Genomic DNA, 19016 nt, shown 5'->3' on the forward strand with positions numbered 1-19016 from the left:
GCAAATAATACCTGGAACGTGAGTCTATTGCCTAGAGGTGACCTTTCGTAGATCGGTCAGAGGAGTGCAGGCCGTTGAGCCGGTTGCACAGGAGTCCTTGAATGATGGTTATTTGAGATTCGAGGAGGAATCTATGTTGGTGTGGGAGAATTGTAACATCCGTGAACCGGAATCTCGGTTTGGAGGGTGCATCGGTCGATGCTTGGTTGGTTATGTGCAGACGGGTTTAAGTTAAACGCTGGGTTTTGGGTTAGGGAAAACCCTTAACACGAGTTTATGTCTCATTAGTCATGTTTAGCCACTTTTGAGAGAAAGAAAAGAGAGAAAAGGTGTTCCTAAGTGTTCTTGAGTGTTCTTGAGGAGTTTGGGAGATTAGAAGCTGGTTTTGTAGAGATCTGTAGTTGGAAGTTTTTTCTTGCTTGTTTGAGGTTCAGAGTTGTCTTGGCAAAGGTAAGTGCATGACCATGACTTATCTAAGCTGGAGATTTCTCTGATCTACTTGATTATGTGTTGTTAGGCTTGTTAGTATGTTACGTGGGACATTGGAAAACTTTCTTGTGGCTTGGGATCAAGTTTTGTGGTTGTAGGAACGAAGATCCGCCGAGAAGCTTCGGAGAATAATGATGCTCGGCATGTGCGTCGGTCGATGCACTTTGTGTGTCGGTCGATGCAAATGCAAGGACAGTGCGTTAAAACTAGGGTTTTCGTGCTATGTTGAGCATGCGTCGGTCGATGCAGTGTGCGTGTCGGTCGATGCAAGTGTAACTTGCGTCGGTCGTTGCAAGCTTTGTGTCGGTCGATGCAACCCCAATCGGTGACGGTCGATGCATGGTTGGTGTCGGTCGATGCAGAGTCCTGGTTTGTTATTGATGTTTGTTGATTGTTGATTGATGGTTAGATATGTCTCTATTGCTTGTGTGTATAGCCCAGTAGATAGAAGGATTGCCTTACTGAGTGTTTATTAAATACTCATGCATTGCAATTTGTGTTTGTGGTGCAGGTAAAGGCAAAGTGTGATCGTGGAATCAAGGCAATGAAGAGGAGGATGTTCTAGGGACTCGATTGGATGTTGTCTAGCTTGCTAGGTTGCTAGAGTTGAGTCCTAAAATGTTGTTTAGGATTGCTGGTTCTCTGGTTTACGTTGATGGGAATTATTACTAATTATTGTGATTTCCGTTGTTTGGTGTGTTTGTGGTTAGGTGACTAGTGGATATAAAATCACTAGAGTATTTATTTATTTATTATTATTATTTTTATTATTATTATTTATTATTAAAACAAAAATTGAGTCATTTCATTTTTGAAGTTGTAGTTTTGTTTCTTTTTGTCCGCAAAAAATTATTCCCGTGGATCATTATTAAATTATACAATATACACTCAAGACTCTATACGTTGATTTCGTGTTTTCGGACAACGTGTGGGTGAATCGTACCAAATAGGAAAAAATACCAACCATCTTAGCCGAAGATTTTAAAACTACCGACCAGTGAACTGATAAAAGTTACTAGTTACTACCACATTCACCGATGGTATTAGTATACAGAAAATATTGATGTTTGTCCGACAATTTTTGTTGACCTATCATTGTTGATTATCCATCGTTTTGTGTATATACTGTATATCTTTTTGTTAAAATGTTAAATCCATTAGTTAAAAATGGATCGAGACAATGTTTAAACAACTTCCAAGAACATTTTGAACCAAATGGATTATTTGGTCGGTAAAATCTTTGTTTTCTTGTAGTAAGACTGAAGGATTTTTTCTCAAAATGAATGGTAATAAAAATATAATAAGCATGGAATTATCTCCAAATAAAAAGAACATCTTATATTATATTATTAATTATAGAAGAAGAGGTGATATACGAAGAAGACAGTGTCATCACCGCGTGCGTACCCTAATAACAAATGTGTATATTAAAAACTCTTTATCTGATACGTCTAACCAACGTATCTTCTTCTCAATTTAATAATGTTATCAAAGAAAAAGTCATTTATTTAATTATGTCGCTCAAGCATCAAGACTGCAATAATTCTCAACTTTACAACAAAGCCCTGAGCTGTTCTTCTAAAGACTAAGATCAAACCCCAGATCACAAAATCCGCAGAAGATCAGATCTCACTGTCTCACCAGATGAGGAGAATCTTCTAAAGGAATTTTTATACTTATATTATAATTTAAGAAGACCACAACAGCTTTTACATGGACGATTGTCGGGACAATAGAAGAAGACGGGGTACGAAGCTGACGTGTAGTAAAAATAACAACGACATGGAGAAGATGATGCACAGAGAAACTGAGAGACAAAGGAGACAAGAAATGGCTACCCTTTATGCCTCTCTTCGTTCTCTTCTCCCTCTTCACTTCATCAAGGTCTCACTCTCACTATCCCAAACTCCTTAAAAAAAACCCTAATCTTGATTTCGATTCTCCATGGCTACTCTAGATCTACTTAATCGTTGTCCTTTGATTTGGTCTTTCTTGTAAAAAAATGAAAAAAGGGATCATAGCAATTAGTGTTTTGACTTTGTGCTGTTACTTAACTCTATAGTACTGTGTTTAATTCCCTTAAAAGATTCCTAATTAGATCTATTACTTTCTTGGTTTGTTGATATTGTTTGTTGGTGTCGGATCTTTTATACTCATCTAGGGTAAGCGTTCGACGTCAGATCAAGTCAACGAAGCGGCGAACTACATAAAGTATCTACAGAGGAAGACCAAGGAGCTGAGTTTGAGGAGAGATGAGCTTATGTTACTGTCAAGAGGAAGCTTCTTGGGTTCTAGTAATTATGATTCTAAAGAGGAGATGGAGATGATGAGTAGAAAGAATCATGTGGTGGTTCGTCAATGTTTGGTGGGTGTGGAAATCGTGTTTAGTAGTGGCTGCCGCAGTGGCCAACCGCGGTTTTCGAGTGTTCTTCAAGTGCTGAGTGAAAATGGTCTCTACCTTCTAAACTCCATCTCTTCTATTGTTGATGATGGGTTGATCTACACCATACAGGCCGAGGTAAATCTATCCTAGCTAACCTCCTACTCTTAGTTACTTATTGTGTTGATATAGACATCGATTTGTTCCAAACGCAAATTTCTGTTCTTTAAAAAAAAAAAAAAACTTTTCATTAAATTTATTTTACAAAATGGAAATCATATTTTTCCATGATTCTTTCGATTTTTTGGGTTTTCGTATTGTATTTATAAAAAAAATTTCGTATTTGTATTTATAAAAAATAACTGGTGCATTTCATTTTAATTAAGATACACACAGTCAATATATAACAATGTCTATTTAATTGCAAATACACAGAAAAGAAGTGAGGTCATAGTAATCGTGAAAATGTTAAAACACTAGTCTGCATATATATATTATCGAAATTTGAATCCATTAGATACTAGACATCAATAGAAACCATATAGATTCTTTCTATCTCGAGCATCAAACATTTGAAAAGAAGAAACTATTACTACTAGCTATGTTCTTATATATTTGCTTCAAGAAAATATTTTCACATGTGGTATCATCAAAAGCCCTCATGCATTTAGCTATATAATAATATCACCTCAGGGTATACTGAAGTTTGAATACCATTATATGTCTAGAGGTTAGAGTATTAATTTCAAGGTACTTCTATACCAGGGTATTGGCACGGAATATCCAATTATAACAGAATGATCAAATCTTTATTTTGATTGGTTTTGAGAGTATATATATATATTGAAAACTTCTTTTGTTCCGCAGGTCAACGATATAACTTTGATTGACTTAGCAGCACTTGAAAACAGATTAATCAGAATGAAGTAAATGGTTGTGAGTAGGTTTCTCTTTAACTTGTCAAACAAACGACATATGTTAAGTACGTAGTTTATTCGTACTTGTGTTATTCGTACTTGTGTTGTAGTGAATTGTTGTGTTGTGTTCACACATCTTATGTATGTATTTCTATTCCATCTGAATGTGGTTGGTTTAGTTTTTTATTGATTGAAAAAAAATTCATAAACTGAGTTAGTACTTATTGTTTACATGGTACAAGCCTATAATTCAATTTTATCTTTTGAATTTATTAAATAAGTTCAAAATTACCAAAAAAAAAGAAAAAAAAATTGTTGATAATGTCGAAAGGTTTAATAACGGTGTTGTTCGAAGTTGATAGCATTTGTCATAAAAAAAAAAAAAAAAGTTGGTAGCATTCTGCTGATATTGATATAAAATACCAACGAATATTTACAAACGTACCAATACTGTATATACATGTACTGATATATTAAAGGCCTAGCTCATTGAGCTGCATATTGGTGCTCAGAATCTATTTAGACTATTTACCAAAAAAAAAAAAAACATAGTATAGTAAAAAATTTGTAGCTTCAGTCTGCTTTATATTCATTTTATATTTTATCACTGATGTGAAACAGCTAAGTATTTTCTAGCTTTTTAAAAGTCAATATTTTGGAAATTATTAAACTGATATATTTGATCAAAAGTTTATAGTATAAATGTATAGCTTATTGTTTACCAGTATTGGAAGTGAAGGTGTGTTGAGAATCCATATATAATAGAATAGTATACATGTGTAGATTTTGATATATATAAAAAATGTTCATCGGTTAGAAGTTTAGTATCACGAACTAAAATATATATATCTGATTATCTTCTATAAAATTTGTGGGAGACATATACAACGATATATGTTCATGATGATGATCATTTCCCAAATATAATTAACTAAAAAAGGCATAAAATATTAAAATGTAATAAGTAGTGTTGTAAGCTTGTAAGGTGAGATTAGAGTCTCAATAATAATTTTCTAATAAATGTGGTTAAGTGAATTTTTTTAAAAAAATCAAAAGAAAGCAACAGGCGCAATAGGTTTAAAGTCCAAGAGGTTTCACTATTTTTTTGAGATACCTACGCTTAAAATACATAGTCTCTTCAGAGCAACCAAAATCAAAACAAATTAATAAGTCTTTTCCCCTTACTGGAAAGCTCTCATTTTCATTTATTTTGTTTTCTTCTCAAATTACTAAACATGATCTTCGATAAGATCATGAAAATCAAAAGATGGTTACTCAAGAAAATATCACAAAAAACGAATCTATATTGTATGTGTCCATTCTCCGATCACAAGTCACAATAATTGTTTTAAGTCTCTGTCTCTCCAGTTTCCATATTAAATTCGTCGTCCTTGACGGCAGTTTTACTGTTTATCTTGAAAAAAATATTGTGAGATTACTAAAAGTGTTTGTAATTGAACACGCTTGCGCACCTAAAAGAAAACAAAGAATAAAACGTTACCTTGAGCCTTGAGGTTTTAATGAATAATTACATAAAATCAAATGTGATATCAAGCACATGCTCGAAATATTTTAAGGACAGTGGGATCCATGAGGAGCCAAATGAGTCTGGGATATTTCAGGACAGATGAAACAGCTGGTTTCCATCTATTTAAAATGAGGATCTTTCTTGTCTCTTATTCCACCTTGTTCCGAAATTGCCTGAGCTGTCATATCTTTTAACTATGTCCACCCCCACTTCACTCATCTCATCCTATCCATTTAGCGGATCCCAATTATTATATTTGTCGACCTTGACGGCAGTTTTTACTACTTTGATTGGAAACTATTGCGATATTAATTTGGTGTAATTTTTACACGATTACATAAAGAAAATGCCATAACTAAATTATTAATAACCTGCCAAATGAATAAGACTGAAGTTCTAATATTTTGGCGACTTTGTCCTCATTTATTCAACTCTTATGAGACATGTACGTAGTTTTCGCATAACATGTTATTTATTTTATGTGCTTGGTAGAGGTCGAAGAGGTAAAAGAAATGAAGAGTTTTTTTTTTTTCGGGACAAAATATATGTTACTATTACTTACACGATTAGGTCTGGACGTTCGGATATTGGATCGGATTCGATTAAAATATTTTGGATTTTGGATTCTTTGGATATTGGCTCTAACATCCATTCAGATATTTAAAAAATTCGGATCGGTTTCGGTTTGAATAATTTAAATTTTGGATCGGTTTGGATATATTGTCGACAACCAAAATTAAACCAAATCTAGTGGATAAGGTTTTATTCGGATACTTTGTAATCCGATTGTACCCAAAAAAACCATACTAACTGAGTATGTGAAAAAAATAGAAATGAAACAAATAACAAGTTTAAAGTTCAAACTAACATAAAATTATACCAATACATAAACGTGTGATGTATTAACATCCAAAGTAAGACATAAAACCATTTCAATGACAAAAAATAAAAATCAAAGTAAACAATAACATATATAGGAGTATTATCTACTATTCGTGTATATTGTATATAGTTAGGTGCGTATATCTATATCTATGATTCATGTATATCGTATATAGTTACATATACATCTATCTTTATAAAGTTGTTTCTTATATTTTCAGTTATATTCGGATATCGGTTCGGATCAGATTTAATCCGATATCCAAAAGTAATGAAAACAAAAACCGATCAGTTATTTCTTCAATATCAGTTTGGTTTTAATCTGATTTTTTCGGTTCGGATTTTTGGATTCGGATTTTATGTCCAGAAAATGGTATATTGTGTCATATAATCGATGTGCAAACGAATATGTGGGTGAATATATATATATATATATATATATATATATATATATATATATATATTTCATTTTTCTCCTTCATATATTTTGTAAATAACCAAATACTTAATTGTGATTATAAAAATGACATTAGAAAAATGGAAACCGTGAGTTGAATTCCCAACCAGCCATATATGTCTTCCTTACTTCATGATGCAAAAGTATTAAAATGCTGCAACAAAAAGGCAAACGTATTAAAATGTCCATGAATAAAACAATAGTTTATTGGTTCTTAAATTCAACTAATTACTTAACTAGATTAAGACCCCTCTAATATTTAATTAATAGATATAAATTATAAATCATACAGAGAATTCTAATAATATGAAGACTAAATTTTCACATTATTTACTTTTCTTAATTATTTTGATTTTTTTAAAACAACAATTATAATTTTGAATTACTTAAAGCATGTATAAATACTTTTAAAATTTTAAATATTGACGAAAAAGTTACAGTCGAGTCCATTTCACCACTTGGCAGGTCCGATCTTTGGACCAAGCAAGTAAAGTTTACTTTTAAAGTAAAAATTTGCTGTAGTACAAAACAAATTCAAAAGCCTAAATTCAATAACCAAAAAAATTTACAACCGTAATGAGTGATTAGACAATATAATTTTCATTTTCATGTGGGAATTCAAAATGAGTGTAAGTGAGCATCAAATTGATATATTTCGGGTTTATGGATCTAGAAACTATTTTATGAATATAATTTTTTATGCTACTATTTGTTTGTAATTTTGTATAAAATGAAAAGATATTTTTAAAAAATCTGTGTATGGCACCTAAAACCGCAGGGCCGGCCATGCCATTGCCACTTGTAAAAAAGGACTATTCCAAAATGAATAGTTTACTGCCTCCAGACTTGTGGAAATTAAGATATGTTGTTGATCCAAATTTTATGGTTAAGCAAAAAAAAAAAAAATGGAAATTATATGATAATTACGTGTTATATTAAATTTGTGATACATGCCTAAATCTAATTCCATGAATTAAAGCACTCTCTTCTATCCCTTTGATTATATAACAAGGTGGATTCTCGCCATATTTTATGTCATTAATAAATTTTGCCATGAATGAAATGCTGGATTAATTCGAATGTAATGTACATGTGCATGTCATATTACGTACTATACTATGTATGATGTATGGTCAATTAAATCAAAGTTTATTTATTCATGTAATATTTTGTTTCCTAGCTAGCTGACAATGTCGGACGAATTTAGTCGACAGTAAACTCACAAGATATTCACTAATGTTGAATGGCAGCTGCTCCATTAAACCTGCATTAGAGAAGCTGCCATTCAACATTAGAGAAGCTACCATTCAACATTAGTGGAATAATCTGTCAAATAGTTCATGCATTATGCATATATATATATATATATATATATATGAAGTCTAAAAAGATACCGGTTATTACTAGAATGATGAGCCTTTAGTCTTTGGTTATATATATCATCAGTTCCCAAATACTTTGCAGTTTCAACATCGATTGATGACTATATATATATATATATTAGAAAATGTATTAAGAAAATCAGCCGCATGCATCAATCTGTTTTTGTTTTGTTGATGTACTCGAATAATTTATATTAGTCAAAAGATTCTCTATACTCATATATATATATATAGAGAGAGAGAAGCATGAAACGAATGTTTAGAATTTGCTAATTCAATCTAACTAAACAGATCATCATTACACAAAATATTCACTCCAACTAGGGAAGGACCAAAAAGAACACACCCTATGGGATACTAATTAAATAACGAGATTGGGGCAAAAAAAACATCATTCAGTGAGCAGATTCTTAAGACGAATGTTTGATTGTTCAGTGCCTGGTCGTAGAAAGTACTAACTCATCAATTAGCTTCTGCTGCAACCAAGCTAAGTCGAAGCAACCAAAGCTATTTACCTGTGAATATATCAAACATAAACATAAATATTCACACAATAGAGATAAGCTTACATCAAAAACCCTAGAATAATTGTATATATGCTAACGTACCTCGACTTGAATAGTGTACATGAGCCTCTCATTGACTCGTGCGGTTAAAGAGCTGATGACTTCAAGTCCTTGCTCGTGAAGAACTTCAAGAACTCTTGAGAGTGGCCAAGCTTCGAGACCTGATGCTGAGCTGGTCACCACCACCTCGAATCCACTCACGCATGGTTGCACCATGACAGTAGCTGGTTCCGATCTACTTGACCCAGATCCGGATCCGGATCGAGTTTGACTAGTAGTAGGGTCACCTGTCTCTCTCTTTAGCTCGTCTCTTCTTGCGGAGAGTTCTTTTATCCGTGTTTGCGTGTCCTTGATGAAAGTTACTGCTCCGTTTACATGATCTGACATCGCTCTCTTTCCCTGCCAAGAAAGAGCCTGAGAAAACTAAAACCCTAGAGAACAAAAATCTCCCATCAATGAACTTGATAGGAAGATTGAGACTTCAATGAGTTTATATGAGTAATATATATGAACCTTGATGTATTTCTGAGGTAGCTGATTACGAAGAGAGGCGAAAAGGATCGCCATTTCTTGTCTTCTTTGCCGCTCGATGTTGCGGTGGAGAAGCTTCTTCTCCTTCTTCGTTTCATCTCCTACGTGAGGCATATGACTCTGGCGCCTTGTCTTCTTAGGATTATTACAAGGATCCATGGGTTGAGGTTTAGCTATCGCAGATCTCAGCAGTAATCGTGTTTTTTTTTTTCGCTTGTTTTTTTAATGAACTTGTTAGGTTATAGGAGAGACTGCCCTTAAATAATTGGGTCTGTCTTCTTTAAGCATACTTCATTGAAGAAAGAAAAAAACAATGAAGGCTTACAAAATAATGCAGCCTCGGGAGGTGTTCTTTTCTTTGATTAGTCAACTCTTTTGGTTTGCTGTACTAGTTTCATCTAGTTCTTACACGTGACAGAACTTTATGCTTTGTATGTATTATTGCTAAACTAGCTAGCGAGTGCGTGCCGATTCTTTTTTTTTTTTTTTTTTTTAACACAATTCTTTACTAGAAGAGAATATTGATATGTTTTATGACATGGTATAGATGAAGAATTATGATATTTTGGAAAGACAACAGATATAAAGAAACCACACATATCTGAATCCGAATATTTATAGTTTCGGTCTGGATATCCTGAAATTTCAAGATATTTGGATTTGTTCTACCCTACCACATGTTGCAACTGCGATAAAATCGTCGAATACATAAATTCACATTTATGTATGTGGCAGCAATTTGTTGATGTAGATGCTTAACAATTAACATGATAGATACATACTTATGTCACATTATATTGATTTCTTTTTATTATTATTATGCATGAGACATATTGTTCCGCTCTCTTCCAAATGATGTATGTGATTTATGACAATGATGCATTTTTTCTTCCTACCAAATAAAAATGATGCATTTTTTCTATGATAGGGGTGAAAAAACTGTGATGAAAGTCATTTAATCATTTGGTGAAAGAAATTATGAGTGATAAAGTCATTTAATCACATTATATTGATTTCTTTTTTCTCCATTTTTTTTTTGGATTGAATGTTAAATTTATTCAAACTCAAAAGACTGTGTTACATTTACCGTGGACATGGTTTAGAAGTTTGTGTAGAGATAAAGTAAAACAGGAATAACATAAAGGGGAAGTAGATGATTGTAGAGGCTGCTCATTATGGTCTCGTAGCAAACCAAAGGGTCAACCCATCATCAAAAGAATTGTCCCCCTGATTACGGATTGTAGTGAGTCTGTTTCTGACATTCTTGTCAATAAGCTTAATAAGCTGAGCCGGTGGTGTAGGATTCACACCATGCCGTCGCTGGTTTCACTCCCGCCAGATGTGGTAAATGGCAGATTGAGAGCAGTACTGTATGGTGAAGAGATGAGCTCGAGTATAGCCAGAGGTGTTAAGCAGAGACTGAATGTGAGTCCAATTTGTAGTGAAGTTCGAGCCAAGTAACTTGGCCATTAGCGAGGATCAGATCTCTGCTGTGCGGGGACAGGAGAAGAAAAGATGATCCCTGAATTCAGGTAAACCACAAAATGTGCAACTTGAACTGTGAGTAGGATTCCATCTGCAAGTACGATCGCCTGTGACTAGATAGAAAAAATGACTTGATCAAAAGATCTATATATGTGATGAATGATAATGGTTCATGATGAACAGTCAACTAATCGGTAGAATTCTTAATAGAAACTTTCAAGCAGATAAAGAGGTTGCTTAAATTAGAAAGTTTGTCGTTGAATTATTAGTGATTTGGTTGACAAAAACACAATATGACGACAAAAGAATTATGTGTGGTTTAGATTAGTTTTGGCCCAATCAAAGTTTACTGTGGCAATAAAGGAGCCACTCTGCAGATAAGAACGTGTATCAAACCCAAAATCCAAACATGTATGTACCCAAAAAAAATATTAATCTCATTCAAGAGATTATTTGTCGATGAATTGTCACCATGTTTATAGTATTGATGGGAACATATGTGTGGATACTTTTACCAACTTTCTAACACAGTCTAAACATTTATGGGAATCTTATTGTAATCGTCTATATGGTACATAAGTTTCATTAGAAATTTAATTAATCTGATGGCAGTAAAACTAAATAAAACACTACAAGAAAACATGGTAATTTCCGACGGACGTATTGACGGAAATTTGTCTATCGGAAATTACCGACGGATTTCTGACAGTTATCTGACGCCGAATGATTTCGACGGATATAGTCCGTCAGTAATATCCGTCGGAAATCCGTCGGAAAATATGTCCATTTTACATTTTTCAAATTACCGACGGATTTCCGACGACCCAAAGTATCCGTTCTTATAGCCGTTTTATGACCGTTGCAGTTTCAAAATTTACCAACGGATTACTGACGGATTACTGACGGATTACTGACGGATTACCGACGGAAACCATTCTATATAAATAAATCGCTTTGTCTCATGTTCTCACTCATTTTTTCAAAAAAAACGTACGTAAAATGTCTTCTTCTTCTTATTTCCGATCGTGGATGGACGGACCGATGCTCGATCCAGAATCAAATTTATTGAATGATGAGTATGCTCGTGGTGTTGGTGAATTTATGGAATTGGCTTGTCAACAACCGATCGCTCTAAAAACCCGTAAGTTGAAATGTCCATGTTCGATTTGTCAGAATTCTCACAATATTAGGATTGATTTAGTATGGGGTCATCTTTATTCCAATGATTTTATGTCGGGTTACAAGATTTGGTTTCTCCATGGTGAAAGACCAGAGTACAATAGTTCTAGCGAACCATATATTGTTGATAGAGTAGAGGAACCTAGAACAAAAGTAGATTATGGTGTGGGTTCTCTTGAGATGGTGAATGATGCATATAGGGAAAATATGCAATCGATGGGTCAAAATGTTGATAGTTTAGAGGAGTTTAATGCAGAGGCACACAAGTTTTTTTCTATGTTGGACGCAGCTAAGCAGCCGTTATACGGAGGTTGTAGGGACGGTCATTCCGCTTTGTCATCTGCAAGCAGATTGATGACCATAAAGACGGACTATAATTTGGCTGAGGAATGTGTGGATGCGATAACTGATTTTGTGAAAGACATTTTGCCGGAAGATAATCATTTTCCAAGTACATATTACGAGATTCAGAAATTGGTCGCCGGTCTTGGTTTGCCTTATCAAATGATAGATGTATGCGAAGATAATTGCATGATCTATTGGAGAGAAGACGAAGATAGGACAAGGTGTCGATTTTGTCAAAAACCAAGATATCAGGATAGAATCGGTAGGGTTCCAGTTCCATATAAGAGGATGTGGTATTTACCGATCACGGAAAGGTTGAAGCGATTATATCAATCTGAGCGTACGGCAGGTCCAATGAGATGGCACGCAGAACATAGATCAAACGGAGAGATTACGCATCCTTCAGATGCAGAAGCATGGAGGCATTTCCAATCTGTGTATCCGGATTTTGCGTATGAGCGACGAAACGTGTACCTAGTATTATCTACAGATGGTTTCAACCCATTTGGAAAGCATGGAAGACAGTATTCGTTGTGGCCAGTAATCGTAACACCTTATAACTTACCACCATCTTTGTGCATGCGTCGAGAGTTTCTTTTCCTTTCGATTTTGGTTCCCGGTCCAAATCATCCAAAGAGGTCTCTTGATGTGTTTCTCCAACCGTTGATATATGAGTTGAAAATGTTATGGGATCATGGTGCTACAACATATGATGTATCAACCAAGCAGAATTTCCAGATGCGTGCAGCACTTATGTGGACGATAAGTGACTTTCCAGCTTATGGGATGCTATCTGGATGGACAACTCATGGAAGGTTAGCGTGTCCATATTGTCAAGATAAAACATATGTGTTCCAGTTGAGGCATGGACGTAAAACGAGTTGGTTTGATTGCCATAGAAGATTTCTACCAGCTCGTCACCCTTACCGGCGTTCGCAGACATTGTTTAGAAAGAATAAGTAAGTGGTTGATGCACCACCTCCTCAGGTCGATGGACATAGTTTACTAGAACAGTTAAGAGATTTTGGAGCGGAGAGGACTACAGATTGTGGTGGTAATGGACATCTTGTTGTGTATGGTGCTGGTATCAATCACAATTGGCATAAACATAGTATCTTTTGGGTGTTGCCTTATTGGAAAGATCTTTTGTTAAAACATAATCTAGATGTCATGCACGTCGAGAAGAACGTCTTCGACAACGTCATGAACACTGTTCTAAATGTCCCGGGAAAGACTAAAGATAATTTGAAGTCTAGATTAGATTTGCCGGATATATGTGATCGCGAGGAGCTTCATGTACTAGAAAATGGGAGATGTCCAATCCCGATATTTCGGCTAGACACGCGCAAAAAGGAAGCGTTCTTCAACTGGATTACCCACGATGTCAAATTTCCTGATGGATACGTATCTAATTTGCGTAATTGTGTTGATATGGCTGAAGGAAAGTTTACAGGGATGAAGAGCCATGATTGTCATATTGTGATGCAGCGACTTCTTCCATTTGCATTTGAGCATCTTTTACCCGACAATGTCCACCAAGCAATTGCAGGTACATTTCTAAATATTGCAATTTTTTATTTATTATATACTTTTTTATTTATATATACTTTTTTATTTATATATACAACCTCAACATTAAAAATTTAACTTATAGGTGTAGGTGCATTTTTTCGGGATTTATGCTCGAGAACACTTACTTTTGACGGTATTCGTAATTTGGAAGAAAACATACCAATGATCCTATGCAATCTTGAGAAGATATTTCCCCCATCTTTTTTTGATGTTATGGAGCATCTCCCAATACACCTTCCGCGAGAAGCTAAACTTGGTGGTCCTGTTCAATATCGGTGGATGTATCCTTTTGAGCGGTATATGTTCCATCTGAAGAAGAAGGTGAAAAATTTAAGCAAAGTTGAAGGCTCTATTGTGGCACAAAGTATAAACGAAGAAGCGTCAAATTTTGCTGAATTTTACTTCCCTGCCCAAGTTCGTACAAAAAGACGACGTCCTACTCGTCATGATTATGGAGGCGAAATGGCTAGTTATTCGGTATATGTACCTAGCTTGTTTACCCAAGTTGGGAGACTCAGTGGGACACGAAAGAATCGCCAACTGTCGCAGCAAGAGTATACGCACTTACATATGTATATTCTCACTAATTGTGAGGATATTATGGAATATGAGAGGTACATTCTAAAATTAATATTATCAAAAACTTAAATTTATTAGTGCAAATCTTCTCAAATATTTTTTTTGTTTTTTTGTAATAGGATTTACATGGCGTTAATACGCTCTTACTACCCAAATTATACCGAGGCACAACTTGAGGAGCATAAGCAAAGAGATTTCGCGCCTTGGTTGAAATATTATGTAAGTGTTTTACTATTTTGGTTTAATATATATACAATAATTAAATATTGTTAATTTATTTAAATATTTAGGTTAACGATGAAAGCGAGAAAGGTCAAACATTTCCATCATGGCTAGTAGAGTTAGTAAACGGTCCCAACTACATTGCAACGTCTTCTCCAGGGTATTGCACGAGGGGATATGCATTTCGGATTCATGAGGAAGGAAGTAGGCGGAGAACAACCGATTCGGGTATATCATCTCATACAAGTGATGTTGTATATTATGGTGTCCTTAGAGAGATTTTAGAAGTACGCTATCCGGGGATGTTAAACTTGAGATGCGTTGTTTTCCTTTGTGATTGGTATGATCCTTACATCGATCGTGGTGTTAGAGTTGACCGATTTGGTGTTACGTCCGTTAACATAAGACGTAGATTGGTGAAATATGATCCGTTCATCCTTGCGTCACAGGCAGACCAAGTAAGTATTACATTATCCGTTTATTAAATAATTATTTAATAAATTTAGTTAACATAATTATTAACATAACATTATTTGTAACAGGTTTGCTACATTCGCTATCCTCGCGTTTCTAATGCTCTCGATACTTGGGTAACAGTTGCGCAAATATACCCAAGAGGAAGAATATACGGAGTTGCCGATCATGATCCTTTGCAACCTAGCGGAATTGGCTACATGGCCCCAGTTGAGCATTCTTTTGATGTTGACCTCGTGGTTGACTTCACCCAATTCACAGATGACAGAGTCGACTCTGAATCAGAAGATGAAATTGGAGAATTTGACGAAGATGATTCAGACTCAGCTTCTACCGATTACTCTTCTGATTCAGAATAGATTTTTTTAATTATTAACAATTGTAACTTTGAAGTACATGCGTAATAAAAATAAATATTTGCTTTCAATATTTGTAACAAATAAATATTTGCTTTCAAAATTTTTGCTTTCAAAATTTTTAGTAATAAATATTTGTAATAAATAAATATTTGCTTTCAAAATTTTTAGTAAAATAAATAAATGTAATTAACTTAATAATTAAAAAAATCAATTAAAAATAACTGGTAAATTCCGTCGGTAATTCGGTCGGTAAAACAAATCCGTCGGTAATCCGTCAGAAATTACCGACGGGTTACCGACGAATATCTAACTTTCGTCGGGTTAGTAAAATTTTGGTCGGTTTTCCTTGTGCTGTCGGTAATCCGTCGGTTTTTACCGACGAATCTGTCAGATGGAGTTTTGTAAAACCTCTAATTTTTGTTCTATAACGCACATATTTAATAAGAGATGTATAAAGAATGAAGTTTCAATGACTATATAATCTTCTTTTAAACTAAAATCTTCAAAATTTGTGTTTTAAAAAAATGAATATGTTGTTTGCCTAAAGTACTAATAGAATGATATTATATCTTATGGGTAAATGTTTTTAAATTATCATTTTTTTTTTTCATAATTTACTCATATTTGTCAAGAAAAAATATAAACTACATAATATAAGCATATTTGTCAAGAAAAATAATAAGATTAAGGGTTTTAATATCTAATGCGTCGGTAAATAGTCGGAACACCGTCGGAAAAGTATTATGTCGGTAATCCGTCGGTTTTTTCTGACGGATTACCGACGGATTGCGAAATTTCATCCCGGGAACGAAATACAATTAAATTTTCGGTATCGCAGGGAATTAATTTTTTTATTGAATTCTGACGGATGTTCCATCGGTATTTCCGTCGGTAACATCGATAAAACCTAAGTCATTTCATCTTCTTTCTCGCACTCGTCGACATAACGCCAACTTCTCAAATCCTCTCTCTCGCTCTCGCAACCAAAATTCCGGCGACGAATCGGCTTCCAATCTGGCGACTTCCGGCGTCCAAACCAGCTGCTATTCCGGCGGCTTTCTTCCCTCATCCGGCGGATTTCTCTACTTCGGCGGATTTCTCTACTCCGGCGGCTGTCTCTACTCCGGCGGATCTACTCCGGCGGCTCTCTTTAAAGAATGGCGTAAGTTCTCTCATTTTTTGTCATATTTCCTTAATTTTTGTTAGCTTTTTTAGGATTATGATATATTTATTAGATTTTATGAAGATTTGGCTTTAGATTAATTTGAAGATTTAGAGTGTTAGATTTGTTAGAGTGTGATTTGTTAGACTGTGATTTGATAAATGATGAATTGGATTTCGTTTTTGTTTTTGTTAGGGTGTTAGATTTCGTTTTTTTTTTGATGATTTGGTTTTTGTTTAATTGTTTTATCTTGTTTTTTTTTCTAGAAATTTTTTTTTTTGGTTGAAAGTTTAGTTATTTGTTATTATTGTAAAATATGTGTTAATGTTATAAATTATGTGTTAATTTAGTTTTTGAAGAAAAAAACTAAAAATGATTTTGGAAAAAAACTAATACTGTTATTTTTGGAAAAAACTAAATTTTGTGTTTTTGGTAAAACAATCATTTATGTTCTTTAATTAAACTAAAACTCTGGATTTATATTTCTTAATTATCAAACTCCAATCGTTTTTCAGCTTAAAATTTACCATCTTTTTGTGCCTCTGTTTTTTTTTTTCCCTATATTCATATAGAATCTAAATTTGTTTTTTTTTCAAAGAAACTATGGTTCTTATGTTGCAAACACATGTGGGAACCACGCTGCTGGAGAAGCTAGTGGTTCCCATTCACGTCATAGCCCCGTTCCAGATTCACAAGCTTCACAACATGCTCCCATGGAGATGACCATTGAAGATTTTGTTTCTCAACCTGGACGAGAAATTATCCCCCGCTTAGATCCTTATGGTGCTCCAAATACCATATGGTTTTGTGATTCGCATAATGGGATCACAAAATCTCTTTTGCGTATGGTGTATGGAATCCTCAAAACACCATACGCAAAGTTTTCAGTGATGCCTTTGTCAGAACAAGAAATGTGGTTTAAGCAATTTGCGGTACAATTTTCAACTTTATTACTTTAATTTTATAACATCGTTTTATAATATTTTTTCTCATAATGCATTATCTTATTATTTTTTTTAGCAAGATTTCACTTGGCATCCGGATATCACCAACAACGTTCGAAAAGAGTTTAAGAAGGCAGCTGCTAGACAATATTCTAAGATGTTGAATGAGTGGAAGCAAAAGTGGAAGAAAGGAAAGGTGCTAAAAGGGTTGAGCGATGATCTCTTCCAAGGTTTGATTCAATATTGGGGTGAAGTAAATACAGTTTCACTTTCCTCAAAATATTCTCAGAATAGAAGGAGCGACCGTGGCGGGTTGGGCATGGCAACCCACAACAATGGTCCAGTTAGCGCCTATACCCGACAACGCCAACTTGTAAGTTTTAAGATTTCGTATAATTGTTATTTTTTATCATTAATAAGATAATCTTTATATAATTAAAATACTTCTTTTAGACTATTAGGGATGGTGTGGTACCAGACCATATTACTTTGATGGAGGATATGCATACCAACAAAAAGACCAAACAAATACAAGATGGTAGAGCTAAGCTGGTTGTTAAGAGTTCGAGGAGGTGGCAAGAGGAGATAATCAGTTCCCAACAATCTTCTGAAGGATCGGAGTCTACTGTTGAACTTGGAAGAGAGAAATTAAACGATATTTTTTATGAGGTAATATTTGTTTTTTTTAAATTTGATTTTACTTTGTTTTGTTTTAAAATTTTTGAATAATTTTTAAAATGAATGTGTAGGAAACTGAAAAAAACAAGGGACGGATTTTTGGACTTGGAAATCTCTCCCAACAAAGCCCGTTATCTCAATCAACGGGTTACTCATTTGCTCCCACACAAGAGTTCCAACAAGCTCTGCAAGAGAAGGATGCTCGGATTGCGGCATTGGAAAAGGAAATGGAAGAACAAAAAGCGGAGAACAAAAGAAGGGACGAGGAGAACAAGAAGAGGGATGAGGATCTAGCAGCGTTCATGAGCGAGATGCCGGCAAGAAATTCTGCCTTTTAGATTTCTGAATTCTAGCTTTGTTTTGTAAAATATTTATGTTTTCGGTTTTTAGAACATTTTCCATGTTTGTACGAAATAATATTTCCCTAAAATTTGTAAATATTAATATATAAGCATTTCTATTTTAACAAAAAATTTAGTATTAAAATTTCAATAATTATGCAATTTAAAAAAAATACAAAATTACATCAGTCGGTAATCAGTCGGAAATGACGGACTTTTTCGAAGAAATTGGTCGGTAATCTGTCGGAAACGACGGATTTTTTCGAAAAATTCCGTCGGTATTCTGTCGGAAATGACGGAGTTTTTCGAAAATCAATCGTGAAACCGTCGGTAGTTCCGTCGGTAATACCGTCGGAAAATCTGTCGGTATTCGTGCTGTCGGAAACCCGTCGGTAAATATTCCGTTGGAAACCCGTCGGTATAATGCTGTCGGAAATATAATGCTGTCGGAAACCCGTCGGTACAAAATCCGTCGGAAATCCGTCGGTATTTACCGACGGTTTACCTACTCAACATGTTTGTCGGTTATCCGTAGGTATTTGTC

General features: G+C 34.5%; 5 protein-coding genes across 8 annotated transcripts; 4 read left to right on the forward strand and 1 right to left on the reverse strand.

Moving 5' to 3' along the window:
- Positions 1 to 1942: 1942 nt before the first annotated feature.
- LOC104725685 (transcription factor bHLH36-like) lies at positions 1943 to 3995 on the forward strand. The gene is made up of 3 exons (XM_010444383.2): positions 1943 to 2373; positions 2651 to 3007; positions 3737 to 3995. The coding sequence occupies exons 1-3, from the start codon at positions 2203 to 2205 to the stop codon at positions 3797 to 3799; spliced, it is 591 nt and encodes a 196-aa protein (XP_010442685.1). The 5' UTR covers positions 1943 to 2202; the 3' UTR covers positions 3800 to 3995.
- Positions 3996 to 8241: 4246 nt separating this feature from the next.
- LOC104725686 (transcription factor bHLH120) lies at positions 8242 to 9428 on the reverse strand. Of its 2 annotated transcripts, none has more exons than XM_010444384.3 (3): positions 9115 to 9428; positions 8644 to 9000; positions 8242 to 8550 (listed from the first exon to the last, which is right to left on the reverse strand). In XM_010444384.3, the coding sequence occupies exons 1-3, from the start codon at positions 9289 to 9291 to the stop codon at positions 8467 to 8469; spliced, it is 618 nt and encodes a 205-aa protein (XP_010442686.1). In that variant the 5' UTR covers positions 9292 to 9428; the 3' UTR covers positions 8242 to 8466. The 2 variants fall into 2 exon arrangements, with proteins under 2 accessions (XP_010442686.1, XP_087332228.1); XM_087476102.1 differs by having other exon boundaries at positions 8644 to 9032; positions 9115 to 9425.
- Positions 9429 to 11616: 2188 nt separating this feature from the next.
- LOC104728806 (uncharacterized) lies at positions 11617 to 13104 on the forward strand. Its single transcript, XM_010447736.2, has one exon. The coding sequence runs from the start codon at positions 11617 to 11619 to the stop codon at positions 13102 to 13104; it is 1488 nt and encodes a 495-aa protein (XP_010446038.2).
- A 192-nt stretch (positions 13105 to 13296) lies between these two features.
- On the forward strand, positions 13297 to 15347 carry LOC147935258 (uncharacterized). 3 transcript variants are annotated; one of them, XM_087475690.1, is made up of 6 exons: positions 13297 to 13690; positions 13796 to 14327; positions 14412 to 14511; positions 14583 to 14972; positions 15057 to 15174; positions 15259 to 15347. In XM_087475690.1, the coding sequence occupies exons 1-6, from the start codon at positions 13312 to 13314 to the stop codon at positions 15345 to 15347; spliced, it is 1608 nt and encodes a 535-aa protein (XP_087331816.1). In that variant the 5' UTR covers positions 13297 to 13311. The 3 variants fall into 3 exon arrangements, with proteins under 3 accessions (XP_087331816.1, XP_087331817.1, XP_087331815.1); XM_087475691.1 differs by having other exon boundaries at positions 13297 to 13524; positions 13630 to 13690; positions 15057 to 15347; XM_087475689.1 differs by having other exon boundaries at positions 15057 to 15347.
- Positions 15348 to 17118: 1771 nt separating this feature from the next.
- LOC104728808 (uncharacterized) lies at positions 17119 to 18571 on the forward strand. The gene is made up of 4 exons (XM_019232079.2): positions 17119 to 17441; positions 17530 to 17826; positions 17907 to 18122; positions 18203 to 18571. Exons 1-4 carry the CDS (start codon positions 17223 to 17225, stop codon positions 18467 to 18469), a joined length of 999 nt encoding a protein of 332 aa, XP_019087624.2. The 5' UTR covers positions 17119 to 17222; the 3' UTR covers positions 18470 to 18571.
- Positions 18572 to 19016: the final 445 nt, after the last annotated feature.

Source organism: Camelina sativa, chromosome 11 (genome assembly GCF_030686135.1).
Source record: "Camelina sativa cultivar CO46 ecotype springtype chromosome 11, ASM3068613v1".
Classification (NCBI taxonomy): domain Eukaryota; kingdom Viridiplantae; phylum Streptophyta; class Magnoliopsida; order Brassicales; family Brassicaceae; genus Camelina; species Camelina sativa.